The 16933-nt window shown below is 41.2% G+C and overlaps 1 protein-coding gene and 1 pseudogene across 1 annotated transcript in view; one reads left to right on the top strand and one right to left on the bottom strand.

Moving 5' to 3' along the window:
• Positions 1-353: 353 nt before the first annotated feature.
• LOC111745690 lies at positions 354-472 on the bottom strand (annotated as a pseudogene).
• A 9175-nt stretch (positions 473-9647) lies between these two features.
• The window catches only part of RNF149 (ring finger protein 149), a 41937-nt gene continuing 34651 nt past the window's right edge, over positions 9648-16933 (top strand). Inside the window, exon 1 of the mRNA XM_023536609.1 lies at positions 9648-10246. Within this exon, the coding sequence (XP_023392377.1) occupies positions 9790-10246 (457 nt within the window). The 5' untranslated portion in view covers positions 9648-9789. The remainder of the gene's footprint in view (positions 10247-16933) is intronic.

The following is a 16933-nucleotide window of genomic DNA, read 5'->3' as shown; positions in this document are numbered from 1 at the left end:
AAATTAAAGTGATAAACTAGAAAAATATCTACTTAGCACAAAAGAAGGCAGAACCAGAGGAAATGAAAAACAAAAAGAACACCTTGTGTGTGACATCAAAACACAGTTATATTTTGAGTCCGTTAGCAAAGAATATGATCTTTTTAATCACAACAGCAATGTCTCATGAAATCTTGTATTCGCTTGGTCCTCCACTGTCCAGTGAAAATAGCCACTAGCCACATTTGGCTATTGAGCACTTGAAATATGGCTCGTCCTATTTAAGAAGGGCTAGAAATATAAAACATACACAGTAGTCCGAAGACTTTGCACAAAAAAAAAGTGTAAACGATCTCAATTTTTTTTTTTTTTTGCATCTACAGCACCTGGTCTTTCTAGGTGGTCTCCCATCCAAGTACTAACCAGGCCTGACCCTGCTTAGCTTCCAAGATCAGACGAGATCAGGCATGTTCAGGGTGGCATGGCCGTAGACTCTCAAGTATTTTTATATTGCTTATATGTTGAAACATTTTGAGTATATTGGGCTGAGTAAAATATATTATTAATATTGTTTTCATTTGTTTCCTTTTTACTTTTTTAATGTGGCTACTAAAAAATTTAAATTTATATATGTGGTGCATATTGTATTTCTCCTAGGCAGCGATGATCTAGTATATTGCAAACAATTTGACACATCCCAAGGGAGGATGCCAGAGTTGGCATCACAGACAAGCAGGAACCCCAGAAATGCTGGCAGAAATTTTCTTCCTAAAAATTCATCATGGGGAATTTTTAGAGAAGGGTGTCAAGTTTTATTCATCATTTATAATGCTGGCAGTGTTTAGAAGACTAAAGAGGTAGTAGCCAGGCTACTGTGTAAAGGGGTGCCCAGGCCTGGGTTTAATTACAGCTTGATTCAACCCTGGTGAGGATGTTTGCTAGTGTTCCAGTTCATGGCCTAATGATAGACATTACCAAACCACCCCCTGCCCAAGGTGGCATATTGATGGGCTCTTTCATTAATGCTTATTTCAAATAGTGATTGAAAAGTTAAGAGAGGCCTCTAGGCACCTAGAGGGCCTGGTCCACTGAAGCCACTGTAGGCCTACACTGAGACTGCAATGAGCCTCAGGAGATTTCTTCTTCTCAGGAGTCACCCTGGATTTTCTGGTTTGAATTAAGTCCAGTAGACGTTCGGCCTGGGGCAGGTGCTTCTGGAGACTCTGGTGATCCATCTAGGAGGTCAGATGAGCAATGGAGCCTAGCAAAGGTCTCTTCTTTGTGCCTTGGTGTCCTCTGCCTTACATGCACCTACACACCTAGACAGAACTCAAAAGATTTTATAGACCTAACAACCCAGGTTTTATTTAATCTTGTAATATTTATTTTATTACCAATAAAACCATACAAGTACATCGAAGAAAATGTTTAATATAGGAAAAAGGATTTTTAAATTCATAGTGAAATAAAACTAAATTCAGAAAATTCTTATTCACTGATAGTACCAACACTGAGAACAACCACCATTCCTCTATGAACAATTAATTACATGATGTCCACTCAAGTTCTTTTTTAGACATACTTGGGTTGTGTGAAGATGAATATGTGTGTTTTTCAGTTTTAATGTTATCATTAATTAATTCATTCACTTATTTATCACTGCTTATCTGGGTATGCAATTTGAGAGCCACTGTCCCTGCCATCTAGGAAAAGGTGTTTAAGTTTCTTTAAAAACTTTTTTTCAATCTCAACAGAATTCCAATATGCGTATAGTCCACATATAAATCAGATAAGTGATATTTTAGTAGCAGAATCAAATTTTGTCATTTCAAATTGATAATATTTATTGCAAAATACTAATTTGTTTGTTCACCTCTCTTTGCTCACATCATCCTACACCCTTCCCCAATTCAAGCAGGTGCATGACTTCATGTTCCTTTGCCTCTGGAAATTTTGTTCTAAAGCTCTGACACCCTTTGAAGGAGGTCCTAGCCAGTCTTAAAGAAAAAGAAATCAGAAGGCCTGTTAGAAATGTGAATTCATCCAGCCTTTGATCCAGAATCTCTCAAGGTAAGGCCCAGGAAACTCTTTTAACAAGTTCTTCATACAGTGAATACACACATTAAAGTGTGAGAACTCCTGGTATATGGGAAGATTCCAGAGGCCAAGGGGTGAATAGTGTGCCTGTGGGGATAAGTAGAAAAAGAGGGAGCCAGTCCTGGAGATAGGCAAAGTTCCAAGGCCACACAGGAGGGAGGCTATTGAGATCTCAGGTGAGGTGGTCTAGGGCTCCCCGGCCCAGCAGAGACTCCTCCAGCCGCCCATGACAGATAGGGAAGCAATGTGGAAAGGGACTTTAAAGCACCACCAGAGACCTTGACAGGGAGAGGTCAATGTGTCCGTAGTGGGAGCCCCCCACCCACCCAGCCCCAGCCCTGGATTTTTGACCCCGCTGGAGTCTACCACATTTTGAGGGACTGAGTGACACACACATCATAGTACTGAGCCCACGGTCTGATTTATTTGTATTAAAAAAAAAAAGAAAGAAAGAAAATCCCAGCACTACATAAAAGTCTAAAAGAACAAAGAACTGGAGACTTCTTACATACCTGAGACTGTAAAATTGGAAACTGAAATTCTCCCCCACTACATGTACCTTAAAGTCAATAAATGAGACCAAGAGCCATTTCGATGAAAACAAAATTCTTTAATTGGGGATTATGATATAAAATGCTTTCAGTCTTATTAATGTAAGGAGAAGACAAGAGAATTAAAATGTTAATCAAGCCACAATCAAAGACTACAATATGCTGATCAGCCTTGCAGCCAGGCCAGGAGGACACCTGCAGAACAAAGGAAGATTTCTGCTGGGACTGCTAATGACTCATTCCCCACACCTGTGAAGGGGAAACAGGAACCAAGAGTCATTCCCCATGGCCAAAACCGTGGGGAACCTATGGATTAAAGGCTGGGAACTGCCAGCAAGCCTTTCACTCTACAAGTTCTTACCTTTTCACACTACATACCTTCCCCTTCCTCACTATATGTCCATATCAAAGGAAATGGGAACTAAAGAATGACATAGGAACTGAATTCCCTGAATACTCAGGGTCCCTCTCAGTGCCTTTACTCTCTCTCATTGCCCTTGTCTCTCTCTACTGTCACTGTCCCTCTCAGTGTCCTACTCTCTGCCTCTGAGAGGAGACCACGTTCTGTCAGTGGAGTGTTACCTCTTTTCTACTAAACTTTCCTTTTGATTCTAACTTTGGAGTATGTGTTGAATTCTTTCTACACTCTCTGCCAAAGGACCCTCTTCTTCTCTCAGTGCAGGCTTGGTCTCCTCCTACCAAATCGGAGAAATTTGTCCTGTCCTGTATCAGCTTTACCCACTAAGGTATTTCTTTATTAGAGAATTTATGCACCCTAAGAAGGAAATCCTCAGTCACACTGATGGGTGGCACTGGCTTCGTTTGTACAGTATTATTTGAGTAAGCCCAACACAGAATTACAACTTTCCCAATTAATACCATTTTGAAAAAGTTAAAATATCTGTAGAGATAAAATATCTATCTCTAGAACCTCCAGAGAGTCTGATTTAACTAATCTGGGGTGGGGCCTGGGTAAAAAGAGGAAAACAGGAAAGAAAAGGCTAGTACAATTATAAAGTTTCTGGTTCGAATAAAGTAAACTTTGGTATATTACATATTTAAGTGTGTTCTTAATGACAACTTTGAAAGTTGCAAGTCCCTTAAGGATCTATTACAGCTAATGTGAGGGCGTGGCAAAGTAAGCCATCTATAAGTATAATGCTAGTTTATCATTTCTCAAGGGGCAAGGTCAAAATCCAGGCACCAAGAGGAATTGTTTTCAGGTGATTAGATCAGTGGTTCTCAAATAGGGGTGTGCATCAGAATCCCCTGGGAGCTTGTTAAAATCCACTGTTGAACCCTCCTCCCTGGTCACCCTCCCCAGTTTAGGATTCAGTACGTCTGGGGTGGGACCCAAGAATTTGCATTTCTAACAGATTTCCAGGTGATGCCAATACTGCTAGTTGGAGGACCACCCTTTGGGGGACACTTACAGCCCACTGGAGCTATTCTTCTTGACCAGATGTGCTTGCGAAAAGGAAGATCCCCAGATGCCCCATCAAAGATCTTCTAGGCTCAGACCAGGATTGAAACACTACCTAATTGCTTCACACTAGGACTGACTGCACATCACAATGATCTGGGGAACTTTTTGTGACCTCGAGATGCCTGGGTTGCATCTGCAGAGAGTCTGATTTAACCTGTCTGGGGTGGGACCTGGGTGAAAGGCTGTTAGGTCTTCCATGATCACAGCAACACCTAAGATCCTTTTAAATAACATCTAGGCCTGGCTCCACTCCAGTCCACTTATCAGAATCTCTAAGGGAAGTGGGCCTTGGGGTGTATGTGTGTGTGTGTGTTTGTCTTTTGTTTTTAATAGACTATTTCTTAGAGCAGTTTTATGTTTACAGAAAAATTGAACAGGAAATACAAAGAGTTCCCATATGTCCCCCTACCCCCACCCTCCACCCCCTCACAGGCTCCCCTGTTATTAATATCTTGCATTGGTATGGTATATTTATTACAACTGCTGAACACTGATGAATTGATGAATATTGGTACAATATTACTAACTAAAGTCCAGAGTTTACATTAGGGTTCACCCTTTGAATTACACAGTTCTGTGGTTTTGCCAAATGCATAATGTCACGTATTCACCATTGTAAATGTACAATGGTTTCGGCCTTGCTATTTTTAAAAAGCAGCCCAGGAGATTTGTAGGTACAACCAAGGTAAGAACCACTGACTTAACAATTATCAAGGAGCGGGAACAAAATAACTGAGAACTTTCCCATATTTGCTATTTTTAAAAGTTCCTCATCTCTTTCTCAGTAATGATCAACAGCAAAATAAAAAGGGAACAGGGAGTCAATTTGAATAAAAACCAATAAAATGATGCATACCCAAATAAAACCATTATATTATTTGCCAGTCAGATTGGCAAAGGTTGAAAATTTTGCTAACACACTACATTGGAAAGTACTCTCTGATGTCACTGATGGAACGGAATTTGGTAAAACCTCTGTGGGAGAGCCTTTTGGCAGTATCTACCCAAATTACAAATGCACTAACCTCTGCACCCACCAATTCCACTTCTAGAAAACTATCCTTTAGACAAATGTGTAAATGGGCATATGTGTAAGGTTATTTATTGAAAAATTGTCTGTAATGGCAAAAGGTTGATAACCTAAATATCCATGAGTTGGAGACTGGTTAAATAGATGGAACATTCATAAGAGACACTATATAGCCTAAGGAAGTTCGCTCTTTATGAATCATTATGCAAAGATCTTCAACAAATAAATAGGTGAAAAATGCAAGGTGTAAAGTAGGTTACAATATTTGACCACTTGTGGAAAAAAGGAATGAAAAGTAAATATATAAATTAATTTGTATAATTATAAAATTGGTCATATTGAAACGATCAGCAAGAAACTAGTAACACTGGTTTCTCGGTGTGGGGTAGCTGGGACAAGGATTGCAAAGACTATACTGTATTTGTAACCTCTGAATTTTGAATCATGAGACTATTACATTAAAAAGAATTTTTTTATTGTGCTTATCCTTAGGTCTAGCAATTTCACTATTAGGAAGTGATCCTATGGGGTAAGAATTAAATAAATGCAAATTTTCATTGATAAATATTGATCAATTTTAAATATTATAATATGGTATTATAGATGTGAAAAATTTTGTAAAAATTTCCATATCATAAGTTTTTATTTATAATATGAAAAAATAAAAAACAACTCGTATGTCCCAAAACAGGAACTGATTATAAAAACTGCTGCTTTCAAATGATGAAATACCATGTACTCATTTAAATGATCACGGAGAAGTGCATTCATGGGATAGAAAAAAGTTCATGAGACTTTGCTGAGTTTTTAAAAGGCAAATAAACAATATGCCTTGTATTTTGTCATTAAAAAAATATTTATAAGGATGTAGAAAAAAGACTGGAATGTGCTTTACCAAAATTTGACATTATTTCTCTGGTATAAATATGATATAATTATAATTATGATCTTTCTTTCTTTTACAACAAACATGTATTATTTATATAATTATTTTTTTAAAGCCAGGGAATGGATTATAGTCTCTAAAAAAAACATTTCCTACTGTTGTAGCCGCCAGCCCCCAAAAGACACACGGACCACCAGAAATCAGTGAGTTATAGGAAACACACTCTTTATTCAGCTAGCTGGGTCTGCCAGGGGTACGCAGACCCCAAATTAAGCAGCCCCGAAATGTAGAGGTACAGGGTTTTTAAGCCCTAAATCCCATTACTCATTCTGTCTTAAACACAAAGGTCTATTTTTCTCCTATTCACTACCTGTCAACCCACAGGTCGGTTGTGCAAGCGGGGGTATAGAAGCAGAAAACTTATTGTTAGAATGTTATGTTCCCATGGGCGATAGCCAAGCAGTAATTTTCCAGCCAGCACACTACCCCCAAAAAAGTTCCCTAGAGAAATGGCTGACTTCAGAATGCAAAGAAGGTATCTTAAAAGTCCATCGATGGGAGAATTTGGGCTTCAAAAAGAATAACAGCGAAGGATTGAATCTTTGTAGGGAGTTAAGGATTCATTATTTTGAAAATTGATAAAAAAAGAAACATTTAATTTGGCTCTACTATACAAATTGGACCTTAAGGTAACCCATTTTTGGTGACAGGTAGTTTCTCTTTAATTAAGTATTCCAGCAAATAAAGAAGGAATGATAGGAATAGAATATTGCTATTTTCTAAACCCTTAGTGAAATAATAGATTTAGGTTATGATCATTAACGGCCACTAACATTACAGAAAAGAAAGCCACCCCAACATGATGTGTTTCCCGATGGAAGTATCCAGCACCACCTATGAAGTATTCTTGCCCCCAAATCCAAGCTGAATCAGATCAGATCACTTGACCACCAGTTTACAGAAATATACAGGATAGAGAACTATGCTAAATTATCATCAGCCGATGTAATCAGCCAAATACAGAATGTGGGAAATTATATAGAACAAATCATCCAATTTCTTCAAAAAAAAAAAAAAAATAGAAAAGAAAAAAACAATGAATAAAAGAAACTTGAGAGACACTTCGACCAACTGCAACGTATGATTATTTGAACTCTGATCCAAATTAACTAAATGTAAAATAATATTTAGGAGATAATTGGGACATTTGTAGTTTTCTTTCCACCCTTCTAAATTTTTATGACTGGACTAATAATCAAATTAACATGAGACAGATTGACAGGAAAAAATTAACAAATATATTACATATGTACCTATGAGGGCTGCCAAAGAATGTGGGACCCAGGAACACTGGGCAGTTGAGGTTTATGTGCCTCAACTCAAAAGAGCTGGAGCCAGGGGTCTGAGATTTCAAAGGGAAAGCAGGCAATTCACAGGTAGATGAGAAAGGGCAAACATGTGGTAAACAAATTCTTGCCAGGCCACCCAGAAACGGTAGGACAGGAGTCCAACAAAGGGATTTGCTTGGATCCTCCCTGTCTGCTGCACTTAATTCTTACATGCTAAGGTAAATCTGCTAGAGTTCCTTTTCTGAAGCAGGTTTTTCTATTTGAATTCCTTTAGGCGGGTAAAGGGGGAAAGGGTGTCAAAGTTTTTTTCTGAGTTTTTTATTTCTTAAAAATAACCAGCCTAAAATAATCAATATCCTCAAAAGGCATACTTGGAGGTTGTAAACTCTGCTCCCTCTCAATGTCTGGGATATCCTTCAAAATAACCTAATAGAGGCAAGTGGAAGTGGCTGGGATATACTTAAAATGAAACCACCCATTGATCATTGTTGAATCTAAGTTATAAGTGCATAAAACTTCATTATACTAGTCTCTCTTTTGGAAACATTTGAAATTTTCCATAACAAAACAATTAAAAGAAAAGATAATGACACCTGCCTCACCCCCACCCCCCAGCATAAAGAGTGTGATGGGATGAGGCCTATCAGCTTTTCTTCTAGGACAGTAGGTAAGGGGAATTGAAGAGACCGAGTGGCACATGGTAGCTGGTACAGGAGATGAAGGCCTTCAGGGTCTGAGTGGGAGGTGACGGCTTTGGATTGTGAGGTAACCAGCTGAGGCCTGGAACTGGTAATGAAAAACAAAAACAGAGAAGCTAGGGTGGGCCTAAGGGCTCAACAGCTCTAAGACCTGTTCCTATTAGCCTGTTGGACTTCTCTGAACAAGCCTCAATAAAAAGAGTATTTTGTTTATTTAACAAACATTGACACTACTAGCTGAGGTAGGCTCATGGAAATGGCAAAGACACAATCCTGGCCCTCAGGAAACTTATAGTATTACAAGAAGGCTAAAAACTGCATTTGGAAGACAGTACTGCCAGTCCAAGACTAAAGAGTAAGTAAGCACAATCTGCTCATGAGCAACATGGGAACTAGGAGGACCGCCTGTTTGCTTTTAGGAATCAGTGAAGCTTTCACAGAAGATACAGCTTTTGAGTTGAAAAGTGAAGACTAAGTTGGTGTTTGCAGGACAAGAGCCAGGAGCAGAAGGATTTCAGGAAGAAGGAAATGAATTTGCAAAACACAGCCTGAAACCGCAAAGGCTTGTTGTGGGGACTGAAAGTATTTGTTTCGCTGGAGCCCACGATGGGGATCCTAGGACCTGTCCCCTATCCTGCCATGACCACCATACTTTATATCCCTTATTCTACGCCTGGGACAGAGGAAGCTTTAAGCCTGGGTTCCTTTCAGGCTTTTAAAACTAGTTTCCTGATAGGAAAGGGAGAAGAGACTCCAACTTCAAGAAAAACTTACAGACTGTGGGCCAGACCGCATTTTGGAGCACAATTTTAAAAATGCAGTCCGAACAAGACTGGTAACAAAGAGGAACGGTGAGAGGTTTTAAGGCCCAACAAAAACAGCTGATGTGAGTGGCAACACCTACTTCCTACCATTACAGATTCTTGTACAAAGATGAGTCAGTGATTTCCTGCAGCAGTAAGGCTTTGTATCCACAGCAGGAATATATTGACTATCACCCAGTATTTACATCATCCAAACAACAAATCCTTTTCTTTTTATTTACTTAATTATTGTACAATTCATGTTTGATACACTTATTTTTAAAAACTACAGCACTTGAGAAAAGCCCTAAGGTTAAGGAATCAATTAGCATTACAAAAGTAGTAACAACGGATATCTGGAAAACATGGGTGTAGCTTTGGATTGTTTTTTAAATTGGATTTTTAACTGTGTTAGATGAGCAAGGCCTTCTCCGTGTGCCTTGCACAGTAAATTCTTCATAGACATCCGCTAAGTAATTTTACATAATCGCGCCCCCGCGCCTAGCGGAGAAGCTTCCCGTTTTTCGGGAGGCCACCTCCTCGGGTTCCGGAACGGCAGAAGTCCTCTTGCACAAACTCGGCCCCAGGCCATAGGGCCTGGCGAGGGAAAGCACCGCACCGGTTGCCCGCACTCTCTCCTCCGCCGGCTCGTTCCGGTCCGCGGGCACCTCGCCGGAGCTGGGAGGGGAGGGGCCCGGAGCCCAATCCCTCCAGTCATCCCGCCCCTCCGCTCCGCCAGGTGCGCGTGCGCCGTGGCCCCGCCCACCGCCCGTCTTGCTTTTCCCGGGCTCGGTGGCCGGGCTCGCTTCTGCGCGCTCCTCGGCGTCCTCACAACGCGCGTGTCCTCTGGCACCTGGGAATCGCCCAGCCCCTGTCCCGCCCACCTCCCCGTGAGCCCGGCGGCGGGGCCATGGCGCGGCGGTGGCGGCCCGAGGCCGGCTGCGGGCCGCGCGGCGCGCTGGTGTTGCTGGCGTTGGCCCTGTGCGCACCCGGGGCCCGGGGCCGGGCGCTCGAGTGGTACTCGGCCGTGGTGAGCACGGAGTACAGGGACCCGCGCACGAACCAGACTGTGTGGAGCGTCGCAGAGAGCGGCCGCTTCGGCGACAGCTCTCCCAAGGAGGGCGCGCAGGGCCTAGTGGGCGTCCCGCGCGCGGCGGACCACGACCCCGAGGGCTGCTCGCCTGACACGCGCTTCTTCGTGCCCCCGCCCGGCGGCGGGGGGACCGCGCCCTGGGTCGCCCTGGTGGCGCGCGGGGGCTGCAACTTCAAGGACAAGGTGTTGGTGGCGGCGCGGCAGAACGCCTCGGCCGTGGTGGTTTACAACGAGGAGCGCCACGGGAACCTCACCGCTTCTATGTCACACGCGGGTAAGCCGGGGCCTGGGGCGGCGGACGGGAGTTTTTTGCCTTGCGTTCATGGCCGACGGCCTTCTCGACCTCCACTGGATCTCCGCGGGGTGGGGGGTATGTTCCGGAAGCGGGGGGGTGGCGCGACTTTGATAGCCCCTGGCGGGCAGGAACTATTAGGTAAGCACTGGATTTGGCTCGGTGTGTCCCCTGGGCTGCTGTTAGGAAGGACGCCAGCCTCTCGACCAGATTAGAACTTGGCCTTGGGCCCTTCAGGTGAAGGGAGATGCCCTCCAGAGGAGGGCAATGTGCAAACGGAGGAAATTAAAACCCGCAGAAGCAGGAGTGTGGTTCTAGCCCGGAGTCTCATGATAGCTTAGCATGAGTCCCTTTCCACTTAGTATCTTTCAGAGTCTGGTAGGGTAGGAACGGAAGCTCTTTTCCAGCGCACTCCAGAGTCTGGCAGCCCTTCACCAGAGTAAAGTGGTGGCTTGGTGACACTATGGTTTTTGGACTTTCACAAACGTATTTGAATACTCTAAACTGTGAGTCAGAAAATCTGGATTTAACTCGAGTCAGAAAGCTTGGATTTAAATTCGGGCATGTTGTCTAGCTCACTAGCTATCAGGTTATAATTGTGGTTCGACTGCCAATCATGTTTGTTTAGTCTTGAGTTTAGATGAAATTTTTAAAGCTGTGTTCATTCAAGAAATGACCTGGCTCTTTGCCAGGTGAGCCTTCGTACAGTCATGTATTCCAGAGGAACCAGCAGTAATGATAGTTTAAAAGTCCTGTTTTGTGGGATTTCATCCTCAGAGCTGAACTCGAGTGCGGTACCATCAGTACAACAGGAGAGAATGTATTCTGTTTTGCCTTCTAAGTTTGTAGCTCTAAACTTAATGTTAATAAAATCTTTTTAAAGTTTCTTTTGCTGCAAGTCGGATGTCTTTTTTTCCCATACTTTTGTCTTTTGTTCTGTTCTGGTTTCCTGAAGGCAAGTTTGGAACCTAATAGTAAAATGAGGACAGAAAAGTGACTGAATTTGGCCCGTTTTAGCAGTGATAGGAACAGAAGTGATTTGAGAGGTGAGGGTTGGGGAGGTGCTGAGAATTGGGCAGAAACTGTAGGGGCCAGGGAGGGGGAAAGATGGATGGATGATGGTAAGCCATATTTGAAATGGATGGAAATGATCTGGTGGAAGTCAGCATAGAGAAGAGGAAACTGAGTCAGGCCTTTGGGAAGGCAGGAGGCTGTGTCCAGAATACTTGTGGAGGGGCTGGCATCAGATAGCAAAGGGAAAATTCTTCAGTTGCAACAGAAAGGAAGTGGGTTTGGAGTGGAAAGGGAACAGATGTCCATGTGATAACATTGGTGCAGTTATTCCTATGATTACAAATCTACCTAATTGTTATGGTACCCACACCATGTTTCCACAGGACTGTCATGAAAAATCCTGTCAGATTTCACCTACCACTCCAGATACAGCCTTTTGCTACTGTTTCCCAAGTTTGATAGTTCTGTTGAAGAAAAGAGGTTAGTGTGTCAGGATTCTCTGATTCTGGCTCCTTGCAATAACTTCTCAGTCTACAACATCTTAATGTAGATTTTTTTTCTTTCCAATGGCAGTCTCATCAACCTAAAATTTTCTAAATCTGTTCACTGCATTTTTTGATAATGACGCTGACATCTTTTCCAGGCTCAAGAGCACTTGATATAACTGTGGTTCATTGACCTTGCTTGCTTGTGTTATTAACATAGTTCATCCAGGCCCAGAAAAACACCTCATAGGTGTTTATTTTAAATCCTCTTCTCGTGAGCTTCTGTTCCCATTATCAGTGTCCATTCTGGCCTTTTGACTGTGAGAATAATTCTTTTTGAGGAAAACAGACAAAAGTAACAGCAATTTTTAAAAAATGTGTGTAAGTACTCAGTAGTAGGCACTGTGTTGGGTCTTCTCTATACAGCGGCTCAGTTAATCCTCCTGACAGCCCTTTAAAGTTGATATTTTAACCCCATTTTACCAATGAGGAAACTGACATTAAGAATTTAAATGACTGGCCCATGTAACAAGGTGATGTATGGCCAGCTCATTCCTTGTTGTGGGAGGGGCTGTCCTGTGTATTGTAGGATGTTTAACAACATCCCTGGCTTCAACCTACTAGATTTTAGGCACATCCCCACCCCAGTTGTGACAGCTGAAAATGTGTCCAGATATTGCCAGTGTCCAGGGAGAGAGAAGGTGACAAAATCATCTAACTTTTTGAACTATTGATTTAAAAGGTAATTTGGTAGCATTGTGACTAATGGGTTACACAGAGGAAAAGCTGGAAACAGAGAATCCAGTTAGAACATTCGGCTAGTACAGGTAGAAATATAAGGGCCAGTTCTATAGTGGTGACTGTAGAGATAGAAAAGAATGACCCTCACAGAACTTGGCCCAATTGGGGACAAGGGTACAAATGTATGACTTTTTGAGACTGGAATAGAATTAAGAATGGAATGAATGTGAATGTCAGAAGAGGAACCAGCTTTGACATACATGAATTTGAAATGTTATACAGAACCTTGAGGGCACCTCAGACCTAGGTTTCCTATATTTTTCCAGAATATGCCTAGAATCAGTAAAAACCTCAGATTCAGCACTCCTCCATGTCCCTCTGTAACACTGGTGTTCTACAAGATAGGTAGAGATAGCTGCTTGTAAAGTTCAATTGTGAGGGTCTTAGGTAGAATTTCTCCTTAAACCTGTTGCTTGATTCTACTAGAATCTGGTATACAGTATTTGGATATATATCAGTATTTTATTGTGGCTCTGAAATAAATCACGACTTTAAAATGATGTTCTGTCAGAACAACTGTAAGGACTGTTAACACTAAATAATGCCCAGAGTTGATACCCTTTAGCAGAAAGATAATGAACCCAAGTATTGTGCCTGCTTAGGGACAGAAATGCATAGGACACGTGCCTGCCTTTGAGGAGTTTGAGAGGCCTAGTGGGAGTGAGAAACAGAACTTTCCAGACAGTATGGTTTGGACCTTGACAGAATTCTGTGCACAATTGCTTAGGAAGTGTAAAGGAAGGACATCTAATGTGGAGATTGCAAAGATGACTAGAAGTTAGTTTGAACAAGATGGGTAAAAGTTGATATAAGTTAAATAATGAAAATGAAAGCTTTGATAGAGTATTGGCCTTAGTGTAGTTACTTTTGATTAATAAATAGAGTGATTTTTTAGCTAAAATCTTGGCATAGCCTTTTGGGAAGGGGCCAGAGTTCAGGTGGGAGGGGGATTGCAAAGACGTGTAAGAAGTCCCTGACCTTAAGAAAAATGTGTATTTTGTATTTGCAGAGTACGGAGAATAGTCTTTTATGAATAATAAATTCTCGATGATCTTTAATGCTTATTCCCACAAATGATCTAAAAATTTAGTTTTTAATTTAGGATGTATTTTGGTGCTATAGGAAGACAAATGGCACCTGGCAGCCTCAGAAGGTGGAAGTAACTGGGACAGTTCACGGAAAGATTGTGTTTTGAAGGACAAGTTGGAGAAGTTGTCTCTGGGTATGTGTGATGATGTGTGGTAGGGGTGGATGGCTATAGGATATTCTGGGTGGTGGGATTAGCACTGCAAAAGGCTGAAGGCCTGAGATAAAGTAATGCATTTAGGAAAACTGCAAAGAGTTCTCAGTAAGACTGTTGAATAGTATATTCAACAAACAAAATATTATTGAGCAAGCCAAATTATCCAAAACATAATTTAAAATTGCAAGAAGAGTCTACAGCCTTGCCACCCTGAATGTGCCAATCTCATCTGATCTCAGAAGCTAAGCACGGTCGGGTCTGCTTATTACTTGGATGGGAGACCATCTAGGAATACAAGGTGCTGTAGGTGTTAAAAAAAATTTTAAATCGCAAAAAGAGAATTACATTTATTTTGGGGTTCTATTCACTCACCCTAGCCACCCATGAAAGTATTCTGTAAAGTAGCTTCGGGTTACAGAGACATTCACATTCATATTTAGTGTAGTATTTCCCCTGCAAAGCAGTTCATTATATTCTCCTTATTTTGGATCATTTCAACTATAATACTAGAAGATATGCCAATTTTTCAGATAGATTCATTTAGAAATCCTTCTGTGGGTCATCACTGTGTGATGCTGAGCTATAAAAACTAATAAAACAGGTAGTACTGGTCTAGTGAGGGAGACCTATAAAGAAATTATAGTAAGTGTATAAAAAGATATCTAAGAGGCTTCGATTCATTGCCTACTCAAAAGAGTGATTGGTGCCAGAAAGCCTTAGGTTAAGCTTGTGCTGAATCTTAAAGATTTAACCAGGAATTCTCCAGGTTGTGGAGAAAAAGGTAGAAAGAGTATGGAAGTTAAATTATTGGAAAAAAGAAAACCTGAAAGTTAATGGATTCTCTTGCTGGAACTTTAAAATGTATTTCTTGCTGCTCGAATTAGTTTTCTAGAACAGAAATCTAATCCACTACTTTAAATATTTTAGTAATTCTCATCTTCTTCAAGAGAATGTTGGAGTCTACTTTAAATAGTTTACTTGGGAGGAGAAATGGTACACTAGACTCAAATGTCAACCTCTAGAATTTTGAAGCTATTGACTAAGATCTTTAAAAATATTTTTGTATTTGTTTTTGACAAGGTGGTAAGAGGAACACAAATTTGAAAGGAAACAAATACAGTTTTTTTTTGGTATAGAAAAGTTTTATGGAAAATTTAGCTTGCTAAAGAATACTATATTCTGTATGATTATTTAACAGGTAAGATTTTTATCATGTACTGTGTACAGAGACCTTGAGCTAAGTGTAAGGCATAAATAAAACTGCCTCCAGGAGCTCTCCTATCTGTGGAAGTGTAGGTTCTTTGGGGGAGGAAGGGGTATTGTGCAGATGACTTTTTTTTTTTAGTCAAATGTGATTACTATAGCAATGTTAACACCTAGGCAAGAAAAATAATTCTAAAGGCTTTTTCTCACCCTTCCCAAGGGTTTTGAATGTGTGTGCCTTCTGGGAAGAAATCCAGTTGTCAGTTTGGAAAAAAGCTGTGATGTACCATCATGTGCTACTAAGGAACACTCTCTGGGTTGACAGGGCCAGCACCCTTGGGACTGTGCTTGCAGTGACACTGAGCTTGGGCATTTTTTACTCAACTGCCCTGTCTCTTGTGCATCCCCAAAAATGTCCCAGAAAAGCAAATCACAGGATAGCATGAGTCTTCATCCTGAGTTTTATTAATTTAAAGTAGCTCCCAGAAGCAGTCTGGCTGCTGTAATTACAGTATGTACAGCAAACAGTTTAGCTTTCATCCTAGGCACAAGACTTTTTTGAAGTGATTTCTTTAACTCAATAAACTAAGATTAATTTCCTAGGTGAAAAGTTTCAGATTGATATGACAAGTGTTTTCAGTTCAAGATATTCTTCTGATTGGTAATCACTGTCAGTTGCCCCGTCTCTCCCCCACGTGAGATTTTTAGGTGTTCAGGAACCTCTCAGTTCATCTTCTACCTCTTATTCATTCATTCATTCATTCATTCATTCAACAAATATTTACTAAACATTATGTGCCAGCTTCTGTGGGAGTTACTGAGGATAATGAGATTACGTATATTTTAGTCACTAAGCTGTACTAGTCACCATCTCAGGTGTATGTTTTTGTAATGGTTTCACAGCCTCTAAAGAAAGCCTCCCTTCCTTTGCTTGGTAAACTTTCCTGTCCTCCAAGATGTAGCTCAGATGCACTTCCCAGGGAAAGAGCCCCCTGCCTCCACCACAGACAAAATTATCACTTCATTTCTGCAGCTCTTTGTACTCCACTTTCTTATTAAACAAGTGAGTGTCCAAAATGGAAAAATTCTCATCTCCATTTTATAGCAGAAGAAATACTGTGGTGAGGACAGATTTTCTAGACTCGGACAGTGGTGATAGAGTGACATTTGAACCCAGTCTGCGCTCAGAAGCCTCAAGGGTCCCCCCATGAAATCACAGGTGCTCAGTCTTCTAGAAGTGGCTTTTCCAGGTTGTATATGATATCTAACAGCTCTTAAAACTTCCGAGAGCCCTCATCGGTAAAATGATAATGTGGCCTCTTTCCGCTTCAAGTGAGATAATAAATGTGAAAGTGCTTCAAAGTTGTTTTTTCCCATGATGCCACAGAAGACGTTATATCAGAAATGGTATGTAGCTGTAAGCATGGCATAGACAGTTTTGTGTTCTGTATAAAAGTTCTTAACTGAGGCGAGTACACGGGGTTTATTATACTGGTCTTCCTACTTTAGTATGTTGCTGAAAATTTCCATAGAGAGGAGGTTTATTAAAAAAGGCTTTCAGTTTGTGAAGTGCCATGTAATTATTAGTGGCATAACTATCATAATTGTTTCTATACTTGTCTTTCTTAACTACTGATGTTTATTTTCTGAAGGCAAGAAATGCCTTACTCTGTATCCCATCTCCCTATGATGACATGGAGAGTGTGAGAGCTCAGACAGCTTCAGTTCTTGCTAAGTGACACTTTTAGGCCCAGATCATAGGATTGGCTTCCAGACAGGAGCCACGTTAGAAGGGTGCCTGCCCTTCTGGTGTTTCAGTAATTAAATCCCACTGGCCGAGGGCCACAGTGGATTTGTACAAGTTAAATTTCTCTATGACAAAACAGTTCTATCATGAGGTTTTAAGCTCCTCTAGCAGAAGTG

This window comes from Pteropus vampyrus, unplaced genomic scaffold (assembly GCF_000151845.1).
Source record: "Pteropus vampyrus isolate Shadow unplaced genomic scaffold, Pvam_2.0 Scaffold160, whole genome shotgun sequence".
Taxonomy (NCBI): Eukaryota; Metazoa; Chordata; class Mammalia; order Chiroptera; family Pteropodidae; genus Pteropus; species Pteropus vampyrus.
This window is presented reverse-complemented; position numbering and strand designations above follow the sequence as displayed.